Raw genomic sequence first — 20,674 nt, 5'->3', positions numbered from 1 at the left:
TCAATCAGTCGTGCCTGTCAGACGACCTTATAGGAAAGGTCATGTCATTCTCTAAGGAGAGGTTGCTGCTGAGGCCGGCCATGCGGCCCCTCAGCAGGAAGTGAGTCCTCCGCTGCAGAACCCTCTGCTGCTCCTGCTTCAGCTCCACGTAGGACCTGGAGAAGGTGTGGAAGATGGAGGTGACGGGGAACGCCATGAGGAGGATCCCGCTCAGGATGCTGCTCAGAGCCACCACCTGTCCCGGGATGCTCCGTGGCACCATGTCCCCGTATCCCACTGTGGTCATGGTGATGACGGCCCACCAGTAGGTCGCAGGGATGCTGGTGAACTCCTGCGTTGTGGCCATTTCATTCTCAATCAAGTACAGTAAGGGGGAGTACAGTGCGATGGCCACACACAGGAAGAGCAGCAGCAGTCCAAACTCCCGGGTGCAGCGCCGGGCCGTCAGCCCCAGAGTCTGCAGGCCCAGAGAGTGGCGCGCCAGCCGCATCACGTACAGGATGCGCAGCGCCCTCAGGACGCGCAGCACCAAGCCCACTTTGTCCAGGTAGCTGTTCCCAGAGCCCAGCTTCTTCTCCCCTTTGGAGGTGCTGTCCACCACCAGGGTGATGTAGTAGGGCAGGATGGCCACCACGTCGATCAGGTTCAGGGGGTGCCGGAGGAACGCCAGCTTGCTGCGGTCCTGGATGAAGCGCAAGGTGAACTCCAGCGAGAACCAGGCCACGCACACCGTCTCCACGATGAAGATGTTGTAGCACATCTGGGAACATTTTCCCTGGTGGAGAGAGACAGTGGAGAGAGCATGGTGAGGATCAGGATGTGTGAGTGGAGGCTGCAGTCACTAGAGGGAACCACCGCTCTGTGAAATGCAGGAGCAATGAGCACTTCGCTGCAGCATTTCACACAATGTGAATCATCTTCCTAACCAGCCATTTCTGAATACTGATTATTTGTATATGTATTATGGCATGTCCTTGTAGTGGATAAATGGCAAATATTTTCAACAAAAATAACATACAAGGCACAGTTTAGTCAAAATAAAGAATACATATGGTTTAAATTCCTGATTATTTCATTGCTATTGTGATGATCAAAAAACCTGCTTTACTGCCTAGCTCTCTTTTTTCACAATAAAAATGTAATTCATCACGCAATGATTGGAAATGGTTGAAAATGAGAACAAGCTCAAACTGTACTGTCTCCCCACCAAGGATATGGGTTAAAATGTGTTGAAAGGCTGAAAATGATCCTACACTTCAAAAAAAAATTATTCAAGTAAATCCTTTTATAAATAAAATTGAAGAAGAGAATCGAAACATATTTTTTAGCAAAATGTATTCAGTTGGCACATTTGATTAAATATATCAAGTTTGCCATAAAAACATAGATCCTATTACCTCATGCTCATAACAGTTATATTTCATGATTTTTGATGAAGCTTTCTTAAAAGTTGTGCCTTTTTTCTGACTAACGATGCTTATTCAAAATGTGGCCGAACATTTTCCAAGCATTTCAAAGAATGTACAGAATGGCATTGAGATATTTAAGTGCAGTGCACATCGAGGTAAAACATGATTATGAAACTCCCACAGAGGAGGACATGGTTTGAGTGGATCTGTACAAGCACCTGATAACTGCAGGAAACCTGTTCTCACACTTTTAATGCAACACTTTGCTGTCTGGCTGCGAAAAATTATAGGAGCTGTTAGAACGTGATTACTGGCACTATTAATTAAAAAGGCCGAATGAAACATATTGATAATGCTAAAGTGTGAATACTAATCAAGGCAGGTTAAATTAAATGAGCTCAATTATGCATTTTTGAGTTTCCCCTTTCCTGTAGTGTGTTATAGGTTTTTGTGCATATAGCCCGCAAAGGCTAACATCCTTGTGTTCCTCCAGAGGGAGTTTCTCTCCAACACTCCCTCCCCCCCTGCCTGAAACACCTCCATTGCACTCCTTTGTTTACTTCTGTAACATAATGACATCACTACTGTATACAGTGGCGACTCGTCATTAGGGGCAGGCACAGCCCCACCTAGTGTCAGCAGAAAGTAAAATAAAATACATGTTAAAATATATTTTAAGATCATGTTGAGTCATCTGGTTCGTCTGTACATTGCTGTTTTAGTCTGCGTTCTTCTAATTAGTGTCTACAGAGTGCCTATTGAGCCGTGTTGAGCCATGTGGGGCAAGCCCCTCTCTCTGCTGTAGAAATGAACGTGTAATGTAAAAACTACACTGCGCATGCTCAGAGTATTGTTCTATTCAATGTGTGCGGCAAACAAATAATCACCATAGGGTCACTGTGCTGCCATACCCACCAAACGTCATCTCATAATTCAGAGAGCTGATTGGCTATAAGTACGTGTGTGTGCCGCGAAAAGTGTAGATGTGAAGAGGAGACGAGAGAGAGCAGCGTGTATAGCGATTAAAATCAGTAAAACGGAAAGAAAATGAATGAAGTTGACCATCTACTTCAGCTTTGGTAAGTTCATTTTATGTCATATCTTTTGTTGATCTTCTGTGTTATTGCTCTGCTGGATCGATTCATATTGTGACCTTGGTTAATGAGTGTCTTGTGTTTTCCTTATCTCACATTGCATTGCTTAAAGGGGACCTATCATGCAAAATGCACTTTTGTACGTCTTTTATACATGAATATGTGTCCCCGGTGTTCCAGGGAACTCACCAAGTGTCAGAAAACACAACCCTCTCTATTTTCCTCCATACCCAAATCTCTAAAAAAGGGGCTGCAACGGATCTGATAAAAACTGATCCAGATTTGAACACTTTCCTGACGTCAGGACAGTGGCGCTACGGCTATTGGGCCAACTCCACCAATCAGGAGGAGACAGCCACGGCCATTGCCGTTCGAAAGCGCTGGAGACGTTGTAGTACATATGCCAGGCCTCTAGATGGTGCTGTTCTCACAGAATCAGCCCTTGCTAAAACAGATCTAAAAAATGTCAAATTGAGCAAAATGAGGCATGGCTAAAATGCATGATCTGTTTGGTATTTTGAAAAAAAAAAAGTATAAATATGCCTTATATAGGTATGGTCCTACACTATATTATTCAAATATAGCATGATAGGTCCACTTTAATGCATTGCAGCCAAAGAAGCCCTATGACTAAATGAAACTTAGAGAGTCCCACTACAACAGTAACACCAGGCCTACTGGATGTTAATGTTGAGTCAGCATCAGGAAATGTGGCTATGAGTAACTCTCAAATAAAAAACGTTGAGATTTGGTGTTGCCCTCCGCCCACTGACACTACCACACATGCAGTACCTGCACTTGATTCCCTGACAAGGAGTGAAAGTGGAACATTTGAAAACCACTAAAATATGTTTTTGAAATAGAAAGTAAAGTGTAGTATCTAAATGAATAAATTCATCAAATGTGTGTGGCTCTAATATTCAATTTTCCTTTGATGCAGCTATGTGCTAATTATGGTTAGGAGTGAAACATAATAATAAAAGCACACTCTTCAAATATTTTTCTCTTATCTGGCAGAACAACCTGCTCTCTCAGCAGTCGCCCTTTTCTCGCTGCGAGGGTTTTTTAAATGACATGACAGCTGGGACATGCCATCATTAGGATTCTCTAATGACTGCTTTTCAAAATTACACATCAATTAACCTCAGTTAAGCTTCTGAATACAGCTCAGACAAAGCCAATCCCAACACAGCATGGGGTTCAAATATTCATTTTCATGCCTGAAAGACAAATCCTCAACAGACAATGGAGTTGTGTTGAGTCCTGTCTCCATTTATTGTTTTCCTAACTGATGTGAAAACACTTTTCGTGATATTTAAAATGAAGGGGTTTTAATGGTAAGGCGTTAACTTGTGACGCTCGTATACATTTACACAGATTAATCATATTACAAAGTTTGACCCAACTTCCTTGATTGGTCAACCGCTTAGAGATGTCCGGCCCCTTAGCCTATCTTGAAGTAATAGCCAATAGAAGCGCAAGAGTTACACAGTGATGTCACTTTGTTACTGAAGTAAACAAAGGAGACCAATGGAAGCATTTCAGGCAGGTGTGTGTGTCCGAACCTCCGAGCAGAGGACCACATCATTTTTTTATATATGGTTTAATTGTCAGGAAACCTAATTTCTCCTGGGATTAATAAAGTATTTTGATTGATTGATCTATCCCCAAATTATAAATTATAAAGGTCTCCCATTATACTGTTTTTCATCAATATATTATAGGTCTCAGATATATACAAAACATGTCTCTGAAGTGTTTGGCTCCAAACACCAAACAGATCATTGCAGCGTCCCATAATCCCCTCTGTTTCAGCCCTGTTTCAAAAGTGCTGATTCTCTGTCTGTTACTTTAGATGAAAATAAGGAGCCCCTCCCCACGCCCCTCTGAGAGATATTTGGTTAAAAAGAACACAATGGTGCTCTAGGAGGAGATTCAGGTGATAAGGTGGGGGGGGGGGTTACCTTGGTTGGTGATTGGCTAATGGTTACACAAGCCAAAAAATCGTTATGACATCATAAAGTGGCCAAAATCTGATCAGCTCATTTTCAGACAGGTTTTTATATAAATGGATCAGGACAAAAAGAGAGAGAATCTTTTTTCCTGAAACTTTCAGAATCTCTTTACACAGAGGGGACACATGTTGATGTAGAAGAGACATGAAGAAGTGGATTTTGCACAATAGGTGACCTTTAAACATGTGACCCCACTAGGTAGATGTGATTCTCTTACTCACCGCCTCCTCCTCTTCCCTCATGGCGGGCATGGTGCTGATGGACAGGTTGACGGCAGTGATGGTGACAAACAGAACGGACAAACAGGCGAAGATCTTCCCCGGCAGGCCTGAGTGAGGCCTCTCCACCATGTCTCTGAGTTGGCTCATGCACCTGTTGACTCTGGTCTCTGCTGCATGCTCCCTGTGTCCACTGTCCGTCTCCATCATGTCCTCCAGGAGCTCCTCCTCCTCCTCCGCCCTCTCCATGGCCTCCACCTCTTCCACTCGCTGCAGCAGACGCCTCCTGCAGCACCACTCCAGGCTCTCCTCAGGAACCCCCCAGTACAGCAGCTCCTCCCTGAAGGAAAGGGCGCACATCTCCCTGAGGGAACGCAGCTTCCCGGCTCGCAGGAAGGTCAGGATGGTCCTGAAGGCACAGGGGTTGCGGTCGAAGAAGAACTCATTGTGCGTGACGTCGTAGTCGTCACAGATGCACATGATCTCGTCGAAGCTGCTGCAGAGGTGGAGCTGGCCCAGGCGGGACAGGGGGAAGTCCTCCAGCGTGGTCCAGGGCAGCTGGTAGCGAAGGCCTCCCACATTGATGATGGCGTAGAGCTTTCGGGCGCTGGACAGGAGAGTTTCCTCGTGGATGGAGCCGAGGTCAGGGGCTTTCTGCGCCCTCTTGTAGAAAGCTCCCTTTATGGCCTCCTCCTCGTGAAGGGGAGGGCAGTTGAAGGAGGAATCGGAGGCGCAGCTCAGGGCACTATAGTCGTAGTCGGAGCCATCGCCCGCCAACAGGGTCATGTTTACTGGTCCACTCACATCCCGGGGCTCAATCTGACACCATCACACCAACACCTTCACAGGAAACAGAGAAGGAACAGATTACACATAAAGTAATATAAAAAACAGTGAAGCAGATTTGATGTGGTCTACCTAAACTCAACTTGACAGTGGGAGTTCAATGGAAACCATGCCTCATTTAAAAAAAATAAGGATTGGACTGTCAACATATTTATCTGAAATATGACTTGAAGGGATCCGTCTTTTATCCTTGTTTTTTTACGATTGTTTTTACTGTTATTGCTTTTTATTAGTTGGTAGCATCTCATCAACACTGTTGTGTCCTTATTTGTGTCTCTTGTCTGTATTAAATAAATAAGTACAACAGTCATACATGTTATTCTTACGGTCTAAAACATAAAGTTAACATAAACATCTCTCTCCCAAATCTAAAAACTAGAGCACTATAAGTCAAACATTTTAAATAATCAAGTACTACAATAGTTCTCAAACAGAGAATTCAATTGATTGTGAAAAACTGTATGGATGAATTTGATCCATACAAGCTACCAAGGGAATGTTATGAGTGTAATAGTTTATTTATTTTTTCAAACAGAGATCAATACAATAGCATAAAGCACATTTGTGTATGAAAAGAAAACTTGGTGGTTTCCCATTCATTTCTTCTAGGCAAACAGCTCCAGACTTCATACTTTTTGACATTCCATTTTCTGGCATTGATAGAGAGTAGCTCATGTTCACAAATATGGATTGAACTTTGCCATGCGCTGGAAATAACATATTGGAAATCTAAATATAGATGGCGTTCCCCTTCATGTTGGAGCCATACCGACACTGTTTTCTTCAATATCACACCATTAAAACATCTACAGTGGTTACCCTTTAAAGGTCCCATGTCATGCTTTTCCGGTTATTACCCGTCCCCTTGTGTGTTATGAAGGTTTGTATGCATGTAAACGGTCTGCAGAGTCAAAACCCCTCAAAGTACACCCTGTAGCGAGTAAAACTCTAACACAGAAAAGACCTGTCTATGCTGCCCCAGAACGCCTCGTTGGAGATTTCTCTTTTTCCATTTGTTCCCGGAACCAAAATGGACCAATCCGCGGAGCTCTTCACACACCAGGACCTTTAGCGTACATTTTCAACTAACAGGGAGTCCCATTGACTTGCATAGAGCTCCCTGGTTGGTAATAGACGAGTTGGGATCGCGGAGAAATGCTCTCTGCAGACCCATTCTCACAGCGTTTATAAATCTTTTTCTTACTCAATATCAAGCCACACTTATTGTGTTTACTTCGGCTGTGCGTGTTTGTGTGTGCTCAGGATGAGTTTCGCGCTGTCTCGCTGTATCGCCGACCCGGAAACCACACCAGTAAGCCAGCTCACTGAGCAGCGAGCCTCGCAACGTCCCGACCAATCAGAGCACACTGGGCTCACAGGGAGGGAGGGGGGGGGGGCAGGAGCTCCAACAAGCTGTTTAGAGTGAATACCGGTGAATACACATACTATACAGAGATGCTGTATGAGAAACCAATGTGAGTTTGGAAAATTGCACAATATAAATCTATTTTAGTAGACCTCAACAATGGAATTATGATCAGTAGAAATGGCCATGACATGGGACCTTTAAGCCGAGACTGAGTAGTAGCACAATCCCACATTATTGCAGCAGAAGGCTCTTAGATTGTTGTAATTTTAATTCTAATAGCCACTTGTCATTTTATGAAGAAATGTGTATGCAATTTCTGCCTGCAGAGCAACCCACGCACTGGAGAAATGTAATGAAAACCCGAAACCTGCTTGAAATATTACACCACAAAGAGCATGTCCAATTTGTTATGGGGAACAATATTATCATAGCATATTATTATAGTAATACTATATGTAAGCTTTTTAGGTAGTAAGTTTGACTTTAATTTGCATTAAATCACTGCATACAGATTGTGATTCGGTAAACTAAACTTATTCCTGTGATTAAAACTTTGTGTGTTTATTGTAAACAAAGGTTATTCAATGGCTTAACAACACATATCAAGCCAGATTTAAGGTACAATTATACAATAATAAGATGTGCAATCATAACACAAACATTATTATAGATCTGGAAATTCAGTGCTGATCCATAGGAACAAAAGGTTGATTTTTAAAGCGGCTCTTTTATGCTCATTTACAGGTTCATATTTGTATTTTGTGCAAATTCCTCTGGAGGGAACTTTGGGATTGTAGCCTTTGTAGACCCTTTACATGCAGACAAACCTTTATAACACACTACAGGATAGGGAAACCCCCAAAAAGCATAATTTGGCCTCTTTTAACCCTCCTATTGTCTTCGTTCCCCCCCCTTACTTTGGTGTTCGCGGTCAGATTTGACCGGTCCTGTTTTAACTGCTATTACATTAACACAACACCCATTAATCATCACCACATTTCATTTAACACCCTTTCAAACTGTACATATTGTATCAGACTACTGGTATACATGAAAAACTGCAGTAAATATACAAAGAACAGACACTGAACATGTACTGCGTGTGCCAGGTGTGATCCATGTGGGGGGATGGGCACATAAGAGCGGGAAATGTGTCAAATGGTTCTGTGTGTGTGTGTGTGTGTGTGTGTGTGTGTTTGTGTGTGTGTGCCAGGTGTGATTCACATGGGGGGATTGGGCCCATAAGGGGGGGAACACATCTATAATGTGTGTGTGTGTGTGTGTGTGTGTGTGTGTGTGTGTGTGTGTGTGTTTGTGAGTGCCAGGTGTGATTCACATGGGGGGATTGGGCCCATAAGGGGGGGAACACATCTATAATGTGTGTGTGTGTGTGTGTGTGTGTGTGTGTGTGTGTGTGTGTGTGTGTGTGTGTGTGTGTGTGTGTGTGTGTGTGTGTGTGTGTGTGTGTGTGTGTGTGTGTGTGTGTTTTATCTGATCCGGATGGTTACTAATTCCTTTTCTTTGTGGCGGTCATTTTTGACCGGGAACACCATGGGTGTTACAAAGTTGACTAAATCATCCAAATTTCAATGAAAGTGGTGATCAGCAATTTTATATGTTCAAATGTCTACTGTGTTACAAAAAAGTTATGATTGATGAAAGTAGTAAATCGGTCAGATTTGACCCGAAGACAACAGGAGGGTTAAACAAATATAGTTTAGCTTTTTCGAACATGCAAGTCTACATGGCTCCATTTACTGGTTTATATGGACAAAAAGTGAAAGGAAAAGTTTGACATACACAAGTTGATGAGAGATGTGGGCCCATTCAACTGCTCATGTCACTTTTGGCAGGAAGGCTATCAAGCATATTTCCCAAAATGTCCTAAAGATTACATCACTGTCAACAAGAGGGTTGTAAATAGTTTTCAAATGTTGAGTCAAAACAAGGATGGTGTGCTCCAAACAAAATTAAGACATATCGGTCCCATGGGTGCACAGACTTGAATTGAGTTAAGCTTCAATACCTACAACCCCCAATCTTATTAGAAAAACAAACATGCCAAGTGCCATTATCTTAGCACTATGAACATGTCAGTTATGCGCAATTACACATGATCACTGATCTAAGTACATCAGGCAACGAGGGAAAACTATTTCATTCCCAACAGTCTGCACGAACAGCTGTTACCCACTGCAGCCTGGAGATAAACAATGTGTCTGATGTTGTCCTGACTGTTGTTGGATAATTCACTGATGTAACGGTTTTGTGCAGACACAGAGGAAGCTATAATTAAACACTAAAATGTCTGGTTACGTATTATAATTCTGTTGCATTGGGCGGCTTTCAAAAACACTAAAAGGTGTTGGTTTAGGTGTGTTCTGACTCACAATCATGTAGATATTTAAAGAGTATTTACAGCATTAAAGAGGCCCTATTATGCTTTTTGGAGTATTTCCTTTCCTGTGGTGTGTTATGGCAAATATGAAATATGGTATTAAAGCTTAATATAGTGTAATCCTAATGTAATGTAACTGCTGATGCCTGGAAATGGCATAGCAATGTGTGTGTGATAACAGATGTCTTTGCAAGGGGGTTTTATGACACTACAGGAAGAGAGGATGAGTGGAAGGAGTTTACGATTGGGGGTTGTCTGTGTATCCCATTGTTCTTTGTGGGGTGTGAGTTTTAGCATACAGTGTTGTGCCATGAGGCAAACCATCTGGCTCATTTAACGTGTCCGTTCACACGAGACCACTGGAAACGCTGTAGTACATATGCCGGGCCTGTAAGTGGCGCTGTACTTCCGCACGAGACCGCTCAAAAGCGCTGGAGACGCTGTAGTACATATGCCGGACCTGTAAGTGACGCTGTACTTCTGCCACAAAATACACCAAAAGCAGCGAAGAAGACCCCCGAGCATGGTTGCCATGGTTGCCTGGTTGCCCTTCTGTTTATGCCCCGCGGTAGATTTAGCAACATGTAGTTCATGTAATTCTCCATGTCCACTTGTTGCTGATGGTTGTGGTAGAGGAGCTGTAGATTTTGCACTAACATCTGTAGCATGGTCAGTAGCTACTGACAGTAGCTACTGACCATGCTACAGCAGTGAGCAGCAGAGGTGGGGAGAGGCGGGGCTATGGCTTCATCGTTATCAGGAAATGATTGTATAGGGCAGGGGTGTCAAACTCAATTTCATCGCGGGCCACATTCGCATTATGGTTGCACTCAAAAGGGCCGGTTGTAACATTAAGACTATATAAAAATACATATATAAATATTTAATATATATAAAATAATGTATTATATTACATTATTGCCTCTGCATTGGATTGTTATCGGATAGGGTAATAACTTCATAATTAACTAAGTCTGAAAGCAGAAGTCTAGGGCAAATAATTGCAAGTCTGTTCAGTGAGAATGTCACAAAATGATTTAAAAAGAAAAGCACATTCTGGAAAAAAAAGTCAAAATATAAAAAAAAGGCATATTTTGAAGAGAAAAAGGGAAATTCTGAGGAAAAGTCACATTTGAGAAGCATTGTGCTCCATGTATGGGCAACGTGCTTCTGTAAATCGCCATGTAACCATATAATAAACATATTATATTCTTTGCAATCTCTTGTGGGGCCACATTAAATGAAGTCGCGGGCCGGATTTGGCCCCCGGGCCTTGAGTTTCACACCCCTGGTATAGGGCGTACACACGGAGCCGTTTGGCCCCCCAGAGCGTTCCGTCCGCAGATCTATCCACCTTGGGACCCGTTATCGTTTGCGGGGTCCGTTTCCGCGGTTCCGTTACGGCCTCGTGTGAACGAACGCGCGAGAAAAGTAGCGGATACAACCCGTTTCGTTCTCGTGTAAACACCGCCTAAAAGAAGATCTCAAAATACTTGATATCGATATTGTGTTCTTTCGCATATTTGCCTAACTCATCTTTTACGCTAAGACCGCAGCTGATTTTAAGTTGCTACGACATGTGTTATATAGGTTTTTGTGCATGTAAATGGTCTGCAAAGGCAAAAATCAAAAATAGATTTCTCTCCCACACACTCCCCTGGCGGAAATGCCTCAATTGGACAATTTTGTTTACTTCCTTAACATAGTGACATCCCTATATGTAACACTCTCGCTTGGAGACACGTGACAGTAGAGACACTACACACAAATAAGAACCTGAGGATGAGCAGAATGGGGCCCCTTTAAATATATTGTATTGCGTGGTTTTCTAATACACTAAAAGGTGTGTTCTGACTCACCAATATTTTCATAGTTTGTTCTTGGCATTGCATTGTTTTTGAAAATAAAAAGAAATAGATCTACATAGTAAATACATCTAAAAATAGGAGAGAGAAGGAAGGAGAAAATGTTTACTGTGGGGGTTTGTCACCAGTGCAGTGAGGACCTTGTGGCCTGTGTCCAAACTAATTTAATCAATTACAGTAATTTAGGGGGAGGCCGGTTAGCAAGTCAGGAATTAAAATGTCACTGCCTTGATTTGCAGCACCACCTATTCTCGGTCAGGAGGGAGGCCTCGCTTTCTAAAACGGTACATGGATGTGTCACTGAATGCTTATTAGGCACCTGCACTGTCAGCCTCTGTGAGCGCTGATTACAGTCAGCATCGTTTTCCATCCATGAAATTAAAGCAATATACCCCAAAGGTCTTCTCTCCCAAACTGATTTTGTGCATTATTAGATAGGAATATGTCTCTTTTGGAAACCCTTACATCTGCACATTCTCCATATTTTGAGTTCAGTTATTGTCTATCAAATCAACAATTGTCCATAACAACCAAAACACAAGCATGAAAATCATTTATCCAAACAGTGTAAAATCCCTGCTTTTTGCTGCTACAAATCCGTCAATTCTCACATTCTTCCTCCATGCAGCGGAGGTTATCGATACGCCCTCAATGCATCACCAGTGCTCATGTGCTCAGGCCTCCCCTGCTCTCCCTCTAGATTAAATCACACTTAACCCCTTGAGGCTGTTTGATTTCTCACTTTGCCTTCAAACCGACTGTGCTTTTGCCTCTCTGTACAGTCGCAGGAGCATTTTTTTTACAACATGTTGTTTTTTCTCTGCTCTGTTGTGCCTCAGATGTCTCCTCTGGGGGATGCAGTCTATCTGGGAAGGAGAGATGAAGCAGTGCAAAGACAGCGAGGGCTGTTCTCCCCCTCCAGATCGGCTAAGGTCTGGCCTCTCTCTGTGCCAGCGTTATCACAGCTAAGCCACAGGGCATGTTCTCCAGATTGCCTGGTGACTCACAGGGTTGCGAGTCTCTGTTGCCGTACTGCATTGAGTATGCATTTCCCACAGTGCACTCCTCGAGAGTCTTTGGAGAGCTTCACTACCGCCAATACTCATTGAAATTAATTTAATGAGCCCCATAATGATACCGAGCACTGCAAGGTTGATGCTTCAAATATTTCTGAGGCCTTTAGAAGCTGTTGGTCTGCAGAGCAATTTGTAGAACATTCCTGTTCAGTAAGGATTGTTATGATTTAGGATTCAAGATGGATATAAGCCATCCGTCGTCAACCGCGTATCCAGAGTCGGTCTCAGAGGAAGCAGCTTCAGCAGAAATATATATGGATATTAGCTTTTTGTTATAATCTGGCATATAGCATCTTTTCTCTCTTTGGAGAACATGTGCAAATCAACATGAATAGTTCATTTATTAATAATCATTGCTATTTATGGCTGCATATCTGCGCATGGGATGCGTAATTTGCAAAGAGTCAGAATTGGACAGATTTTTCCAATCTCTCTCTGAATGGAGGATTTGCAATTCAACTCGACTCAGTCTGTGAAACACAAACACATGGTAATTAAGCGGCTGATCATTTCAGAGGAAAAGTCTGAACCTCAGAGACTCACAATTACAGTGAAGCATATTTACCAGCTGTTAGCCTTCCGGTGACAGCTTGTTAGAGCGCCGTCTTCATTTTCGTGTACACAACCTAAGAACCATATTCAATGAACATAGCAATAACGCATGATTGTACAGTAAAAGAACGCTCTTTACTGAGATGCTTCAGTACTCTCTCAGGCTAAATGACCATTCAGATCACACGATGTCCCTTTATTCTCAACAACATTTCTCCTCCTGTTCCCTTAACAACCCACTGTTCTCTAATGGACTATTAGAGGATGGTTTTAGCAGAAATGGACTTGAAACCACAGAGACGTCTGTCTCATTCTCTCTCTCCCTCAGGAATCTAGTAAAGGTCAGGCCTGCCCGAAGCTGTTCCTGAAGCTGAAAAGGCAAAAGCCATTTTCTTACAGTAATTCCAGCAGGAATAGTTGTACACATAAATGTATTTTTGTGTTGTTGTTAGTGGGCGGCATTAATGCATACTGAAATCCCTGGAAGAAGAAACAGCTCCGGGGCAGTAAATGTCTCCCTAACTCTCGATGTGGTCCACCACACTGCGCTGCTCTCCGGTTCTGAGAGCAGAGAAGTACGCTGTGGATATCAAACCAAATGTAAATAATGAGCAATGTTAGCATGAACATTGCTTATTTTGTGTTCTTAACCATTTCAACTTCAACCCACACATGTGCTTAAAAAGTGCAGCGCATCTAAAACAGCTATCCTTTTCTTGAAATATCTGCATGATCTTATTGATCCTGTTATGCTTATTTTCAGATTAATATTTATATGTTGTGCTCCTACTGTAACATGTTTAATACGCTTTAAAAAGGTCTTTATTTTCCTCATACTGCCTGTGCTGCAGCACCTCTTTTCACCCTCTGTCTGAAACCAGAGCCCAGTCTGCTCTGATTGGTGAGCTGGCCAGCTCTGTTGTGATTGCTCAATCATTTAGAGAAGTCCCGCCCCTTAGCTAACCATATACACGTGTGTTGGAGCGCTAACCAATAGCAGCACAGGTGTTACAGAGTGATGTCACTACGTTTTTGAAGTAAACAAAGGACTACAATTGAGGCATTTCAGGCAAGCAGAGGGGGGGGGGGGGGGGGGGGACTTTGGGAATTGAGCCTCTGCAGACCATGTACATGCACTAAAACCTATATAACACACTAAAGGAAAGGGGAAACCCCAAAAAGCATAATAGGGCCCCTTAAATGCTTAAAAAAGGACAAACTTTTGAAATAAATGTCTCCGCAACAAAGAGCAAATGAGAAGCATCACACCTCTGTCATTTCCTGTGGACAGTTTAATTCTACCCCAACAAATCCCCCCTAAAGTCTGAGCAATCCGGGCAAATCCCAACATATCTGCATCACTGCACATTATGCCTCAGCACCGCTCCTCCTAACCCCAGCAAACTCTACAATAATAATTATTGTTCTGTTTGACTATATGTAATAAACCTACAAAACATCTCACCATCCCCTTTCCACCTTTACCGACTATTTCCGGTTTATTTAAATGTGTCCTGCCTGAGTGGATGATTGTACACTCACCATATGTGCTGATTATATAAAGATTGCGTAACATTAAGTTCTCTGCATTGTCTGTGTGTATTTTCATTTTTGATGTTCTTTTTTTCTGCAGATCTGAAATCATGTATAGAATGTATTTTTCACAGGCTGATAAGAAAAGTGGCGCTGAGGCCGGGGCGAGTGCAGGCACCTCATCACTGTGAAGACGGTCTGTCTGTCACTTTGGATCGAGTGTTTTCAAAGGCTTTCTGCAGCGGTACTCAGTGCACATCTCTGCGGGATGAGGTGACAGAAACATACAGGCACTGCCCGATCAAAGACAGGTGATGGAAAACTCTTCACACCATTACACTGACAGTGAAAAAGGGCTTTAGTTGAGGAGATGGAATAAATGGAACAGACAAATAACCACACAGGGATTACAGTCTGGCTTTGTTTGATGGCTGGAAAGAATGAAGAGTCCCCACTTGATGCGTATACACTTAAAGTGTTGATGTTGAGTGCAGAAAGTTATAGACTTCTAGACACAGAAAATGACAGTCCATGCCATATGAGAAAAGCTGCAAGTGACAGTTGTAATTTGGAGTGGATTGATAAAAAGTGATAAGAAATCTCATCAAAATATGCATCAAATATGCAGACTCAATGTCTTGGCAGAACGCTGTGACAGAAATCGGATGTTTGATGATAGGGACGAAGGGATGTCTCATACAGGAAATGATTATCACCATCAGAGCCTTTACGTTTTTGTTTAATGCTTCTGATCTTTTGTTCCAAATTGCCATTGAAGTCATGTCTTGTCTTCACATGATATGGCAGATGATAGTGTTTAAAATCAGAAAACAAAATACGAAACTGAAATGAAATGAAAAAGGTGCAAATAATTCAATGTTGAGAGAGGACATTTTTTCTTTTAAATTTGCAAAGCCTGTGAAAAAACGTGATCCTACTTACATTTCAAAGCACACCCATCCCTCAATTGGTGTTGACTCTGAGCCTTGAGCAAAGGTCTGTTTGTGTAGCTTCACACCCCGGTCCTCCTGGGAAATAGAGTTGCTGGTGACAGTGACACTTCGATCCGTTTTAATGACACTTCATGATATGTATCTCAGGTTCCCTCGAGACACCTGGGAATAGCAGATTATAATTAGTTTGCCGACCCTTTCTTTGTGGGGGAGAATCAGACCGGTCGCTGATAGTCATTAGTTCATCTCATTACAGTCACAATTACCTGGAGGAGGGAGAGAGAATGATGTAGTATCACGTATCATATATCACCGATCCAAAGTGAAAGAGCCATTTGCGTTGTGGAACTATAATCACATTATGGGGCATAATCTTCAAAGAGAGACCGTGTGCTGTACTGAAAATGACCACTTACGGAAACATAACATCAGCACTGAATCACTGTTTGAGGACTTAAAGTGGCTCTCAGATTGAAAAGTGACTATGCTTTTTACATTTTTGTTTTAAGTTGCAGCTAGTTTAAACTCTGCATTAATGAATAGTTGCGAAAATGTGTCTTTGCAGCAGTGGACCTTTTCTCCGATGAAATATCGGTAAATGTTGACAGATCATAATGAAGCGTCTTGTTACCATGGTGTAGAGTAAGGGTATTCATCCGCAAATAACTGCCATATCAGAATCAGAATACCTTTATTAGTCCCGCAGAGGGGAAATGTACATTGTTACAGCTGAAAAAGAGCCAAAGACAGCTTAATGTTACGTACAAATGTATGTTAGTGACATAAATACAAAAATAAAATAAAGTAATACCACTTTTAATCCAAAGTGGTCACTTCTTCTGTCAGAATATTACATGACAGTAAGAAGCACTGCTTGCATAGATCAGATTTGTTTTTAAGTGGAAACAAAACCATAGACGTGAAGGTGGTTATCTACTGTAACACGCACTAAGTAACGACATGATAAACAAACAATTTTCCTCATATCAACCCTTAGGAAATCAGCAGAAAATGTCAGTCAGCCCTGTCATCTCCAACTTCTTTCTGTGGAAACGAACGCTGCGCAGCATGTGACAAACTCTCAAAGTGCCACTTAGAGTGTGCGTCTTAATGTATTATTAATACGCACAGTATTGTAAAATAGAAATCAAAATACTCACTGTGCTCCAGATTCAGTTCCTGAGCAGCTGTTAGTTTGCTGAAGGCACAGAGAAGAATGCACATGAAGAAAAAAAATGTGTTTTCAGCGCCTGCTCCATCCGAACACAGGCACTATGCATGTGGAGTACGGGGAGGTTATTTGATGATCATGAGCAACAGGCTGCCTCCCCTCCATCCCTCCCTCCTTCCTCTCTCTCTCTCTCAACTCCATCCTCTCCCCCTCCTCTAACAATGACATCAGAAGTGGGTGTGCCATTATACAAAAAAAGCTTTTGAGAGAAATCCATGGCAACCAACATCTAGAGAGCCGTGCGTCCCCTAAATGAGAATAATCCCCGTCTTTTGATTATTGAATCACACACAGGTTTATATTTGTCCGGTGGGTTACCCTGCTGAGGGAGAGGGAGGGAGGCGAGGAGGAGGAAGGGCTGCAGTAGGCAGACTCACCAGGGTGTCCAATTTTAGACAAGTGGTGGGAATTCATGAGGTATGATGATAAGGATGAAGGGATGGCTCATACAGAGAATGTTTATCACCACCAGAGCAAATGCTGCCTTCATGGGGTTTTTTCTTATGTTCCCTATGTTCTCCCAAAGCACATTGAAGTCATATCTTGCCTTTAGATGATTTAGCAAATGGTAGTGTTTACATCCAGAGAAGGAAATGGTCACTTCATATCCAATGAATGCAATTTATAGAGCGTACCATAAAACAAATGTAACGTGCGCATGCAGGTTGTCCGCTGAGCATTAACTCAAAACTGTGTTCGGGTCTATTATCCCTTTATTGATCTTCCTGTCTTGAACTGAAGTGAAACTGCAGAGGTAAACACACATGACAAGTCAATCCCAGTGTGTTATATTCACTCCTGTCATGACCCACAGTGAAAACACCTAAATGTGTCATTTTCTGGTGAAGTTCCAATTTTCTTTCCATGTCTGCTGTGCATGACTAGAGTGTTAAAATAAATGGGATTATTATTTCATGGCTGTGGACCGAACAGGAAGTATGGGTTTTCAGAGATGTATTGTAAAGCAAAGGAAGCATGTCATTCATGTACTGTAAGCCAGGTATGTCTCCGGAGGATTGTGTTTTTCTAGCTGGATGACCAACTGAAAATAATGATACAGACCAGAATGAGAAAACAACAATCCCAACATCCTATAGGTATAGGTATAGAGAGAGAGAGAGAGAGAGAGAGAGAGAGAGAGAGAGAGAGAGAGAGAGAGAGAGAGAGAGAGAGAGAGAGAGAGAGAGAGAGAGAGAAATACATATGTGCGATGCCGCATAGGAGTTTAAATTCTTAAATGCTGATTTTATATTGAGCGATATGAGAGATGCAGTCCTTGTCAAAACAAACAAAGTTAAATAATTATATTTTACATGCACAGCTGCATCCGCCAGGCTGCATATTGATTTTGTCTGACTGATGGTACACAGCGCATTGCCAGGCCACAATGGCAAACAAGAGTCCTGTGTGATATACGATCATGCCCCATCATATCAAGACCAACAAGCAATTCTTAATTCCAGACATCCTTCACAAAAGGGCTGAAAGGCAAAAGCACATTACAAATAATGGAGGAGATTTTTTTTCAATTAAATTAAATGAACAAGACCAAGCCATTCTTGATTAACATTAGGCCTATTGGAGTAAATGAAATCCTAATAATAAATGTTCACAAAACATTTAAGTTTTACAGATCATCTTGTTGGTGATGTGAATTTGAACAAGGACAATCCACCTAATATTTGTGGAGGAATGTAACCAAATGTCAAACAAATGACTGACTCTTTGCCAGGAGGCGTTTAGTTGGGCATGAGTAACAGGGATGAGCTAAAAACATCCACTGCTGTACCATCTTTTATTTAGAGAAATATTTAAAATACACAACCTACTCCCTTTTCTGATCCCACATCTGTCCCATCTCCAGTCATTTCCCAAAGTCCTTATTGGAGAAACATTGGAGATTGTCAGTGTATCTCCAAAAAGACAATAGTCGTACAACATTTCATGCAAATGCTTAAATAGGTGTTGAGATTTGTCAGTATGGATGATTAAAATCCAAAGTGGTGGACCAACCAGACCCAGAACTGTATTGCCATTGATAGAACCATGCTGCAATTAAAAGTGCTCACGGAGCCAATATTTTAATTGTAGATTAAAGCTGACTTGTTCGTGACTAAATCTTAATATTTGCCAATTGTGGCTTGACATTTGAGTGGGCTTCAGTTAGAATCATGGCACAGAGAAGGGGTCGAAATATATTCAGAAATCACATCACGTTGCTGTATTTGCAATGCAAACTATTAATCACATTAGAATTCAGCTATGCTGTACAAATCAGGTAGAAGTAGGCTTTCTGGAATAGAAAATCATCCACACAAAGGATTAATAGACTTTTAAGAAACAAGCACCAGCAGTGATTGCACACACGTCTTCACTTGCTGATTATTGATAATAATAATTACTATATTTATTTAATACACTTTGTTCTGAGGATTGATGTACCAAATGTACACTTGACATTTTTCTCAGTTGTGAATTGCTGCCTTTCCACGGCTTCAAAAGAGGCCAAATGTTCAGCCTTACCCTTTGATCCCCCGGCTTTAGAAGAATTGTATTGGCATCATAATAAAAAACCCTTTTCAAAAGGCAGCTTTCATCTTTAAAATTTGCAAAACAAACATTGAGAAAGGTCATTCGTGTCGTCCTGACACTTTTTAAACTTCCCAGGTTACGAATAAAGAACACAGACGTGGTTCAATTTTGGTGGATCATTATTGATGGTGTTTGATACATGGTCAACAAACTATAGTCTTTTCTGTTAACATTTTAGCATGAAGTGAATCTTAACACATGCCTACTCTTAATCAATGTGGATTACATTTGTTCACATCTGGTGTGCCACAGGGCTCACTATTTGGGTGCCTGTTGTTTTCTTTATGCAGGACACTTTGAGCCAAATAATGCTAATAGTTCTGCTGCTCTAACTCAACAATAGCATCGACACAACATTTCAAATAATGGATCCAAGATCAAAATCACATAACATCTTTCTAATCCCATTTCATGTTGTGCCACTTTGTAAAGGTTCATCGCAATCATTATTTCCAAAATAAATTGGCTTTGCAATACATTTTGTATCAACATTACATTTAGATAACTCCTTCATTGAGTTTTAGGCGTACATTTTAGATGAATATTGAGTGGCATTAGCCAATTTTGGATATTGGTACACAGGCTTGTTATTGCTATTGGTCTTCACGTATCTCATTATACAATCTACACATCTCATCTTGAATCTACAGTAGAATGATATTAATCTGCTCATCAGACTCTTTGCAAGAAAGTGAACACGCTTATTTAAACCTAAGATTGAGCTAGTCTTTTAACTCTACTCTGAACCCTACATAGTTACTTGTTTGGCCATTTTTGCTTATGTAGTTGTGCTGAACGACTGCATTTCAACTACTCAGAAGAAAGGACCCACTGATTTATTTTTACAGAAGAAGCTCTGAGAGTGATTGCTTCGGTCTTCCAGTGAATTGGCATTTCCACCAAAGTGTTCAGGGGTAGGATAAAGCTGTGGCACCATTCATCAGTCACTATTTCAATCAGCGCTTTGAGGGATGGTATGTTGTATTGATCTGGACGACTCACATCTTTCTGTGTGTTGGAATAGACTTGGAACCCATAAAAATACAGATACATCTCATACATTTATTTCCTTTAATTAAATCAGTGTGGTTCTCAATAACAAGCATGCCAATACGTATTGAATTGTGTCCTAATGTCTCTCTATTAGCCAACTAACCTCTGAACATTTAACTGGAATAGGTCAAAATCTAGTAAGACATCCAAGAGGAGTACAATTGATCTAGTGATGCCATGTTTTGTAACCATGAAAAGCTAGGTGAAAACTTTGTGGCAGGCATTCTTTGAATATAAATTGTCTTTATTTCCATACGAACAGACACACTAGCTCTCTAACTCACATAATTGCATGGGTTCAACAGCTGGTCCCTATCATTGTAATCAGAGTAGCTGGAATGGCTTTCTTTGTTATTAGTGCTGCTTGCTCACTGCATATAAAGCAGGTCATGCAGCATTATTTTTCACAGTAACACAACAAGAATCTAATGATAGACAAAGACATTGCAGCTAATGACAATCACTCTCCT

General features: G+C 41.7%; 1 protein-coding gene across 1 annotated transcript; it reads right to left on the bottom strand.

Moving 5' to 3' along the window:
* Positions 1–4: 4 nt before the first annotated feature.
* On the bottom strand, positions 5–15,451 carry kcng1 (potassium voltage-gated channel, subfamily G, member 1). Its single transcript, XM_034131738.1, has 3 exons — positions 15,318–15,451; positions 4,740–5,576; positions 5–775 (listed from the first exon to the last, which is right to left on the bottom strand). Exons 2-3 carry the CDS (start codon positions 5,520–5,522, stop codon positions 5–7), a joined length of 1,554 nt encoding a protein of 517 aa, XP_033987629.1. The 5' UTR covers positions 5,523–5,576; positions 15,318–15,451.
* Between the last annotated feature and the right edge of the window lie 5,223 nt (positions 15,452–20,674).

Source organism: Trematomus bernacchii, unplaced genomic scaffold (genome assembly GCF_902827165.1).
Source record: "Trematomus bernacchii unplaced genomic scaffold, fTreBer1.1, whole genome shotgun sequence".
Lineage (NCBI taxonomy): Eukaryota > Metazoa > Chordata > Actinopteri > Perciformes > Nototheniidae > Trematomus > Trematomus bernacchii.
Note: the sequence above shows the minus strand (reverse complement) of the source record. Positions and strands in the feature narration are given on the sequence as shown.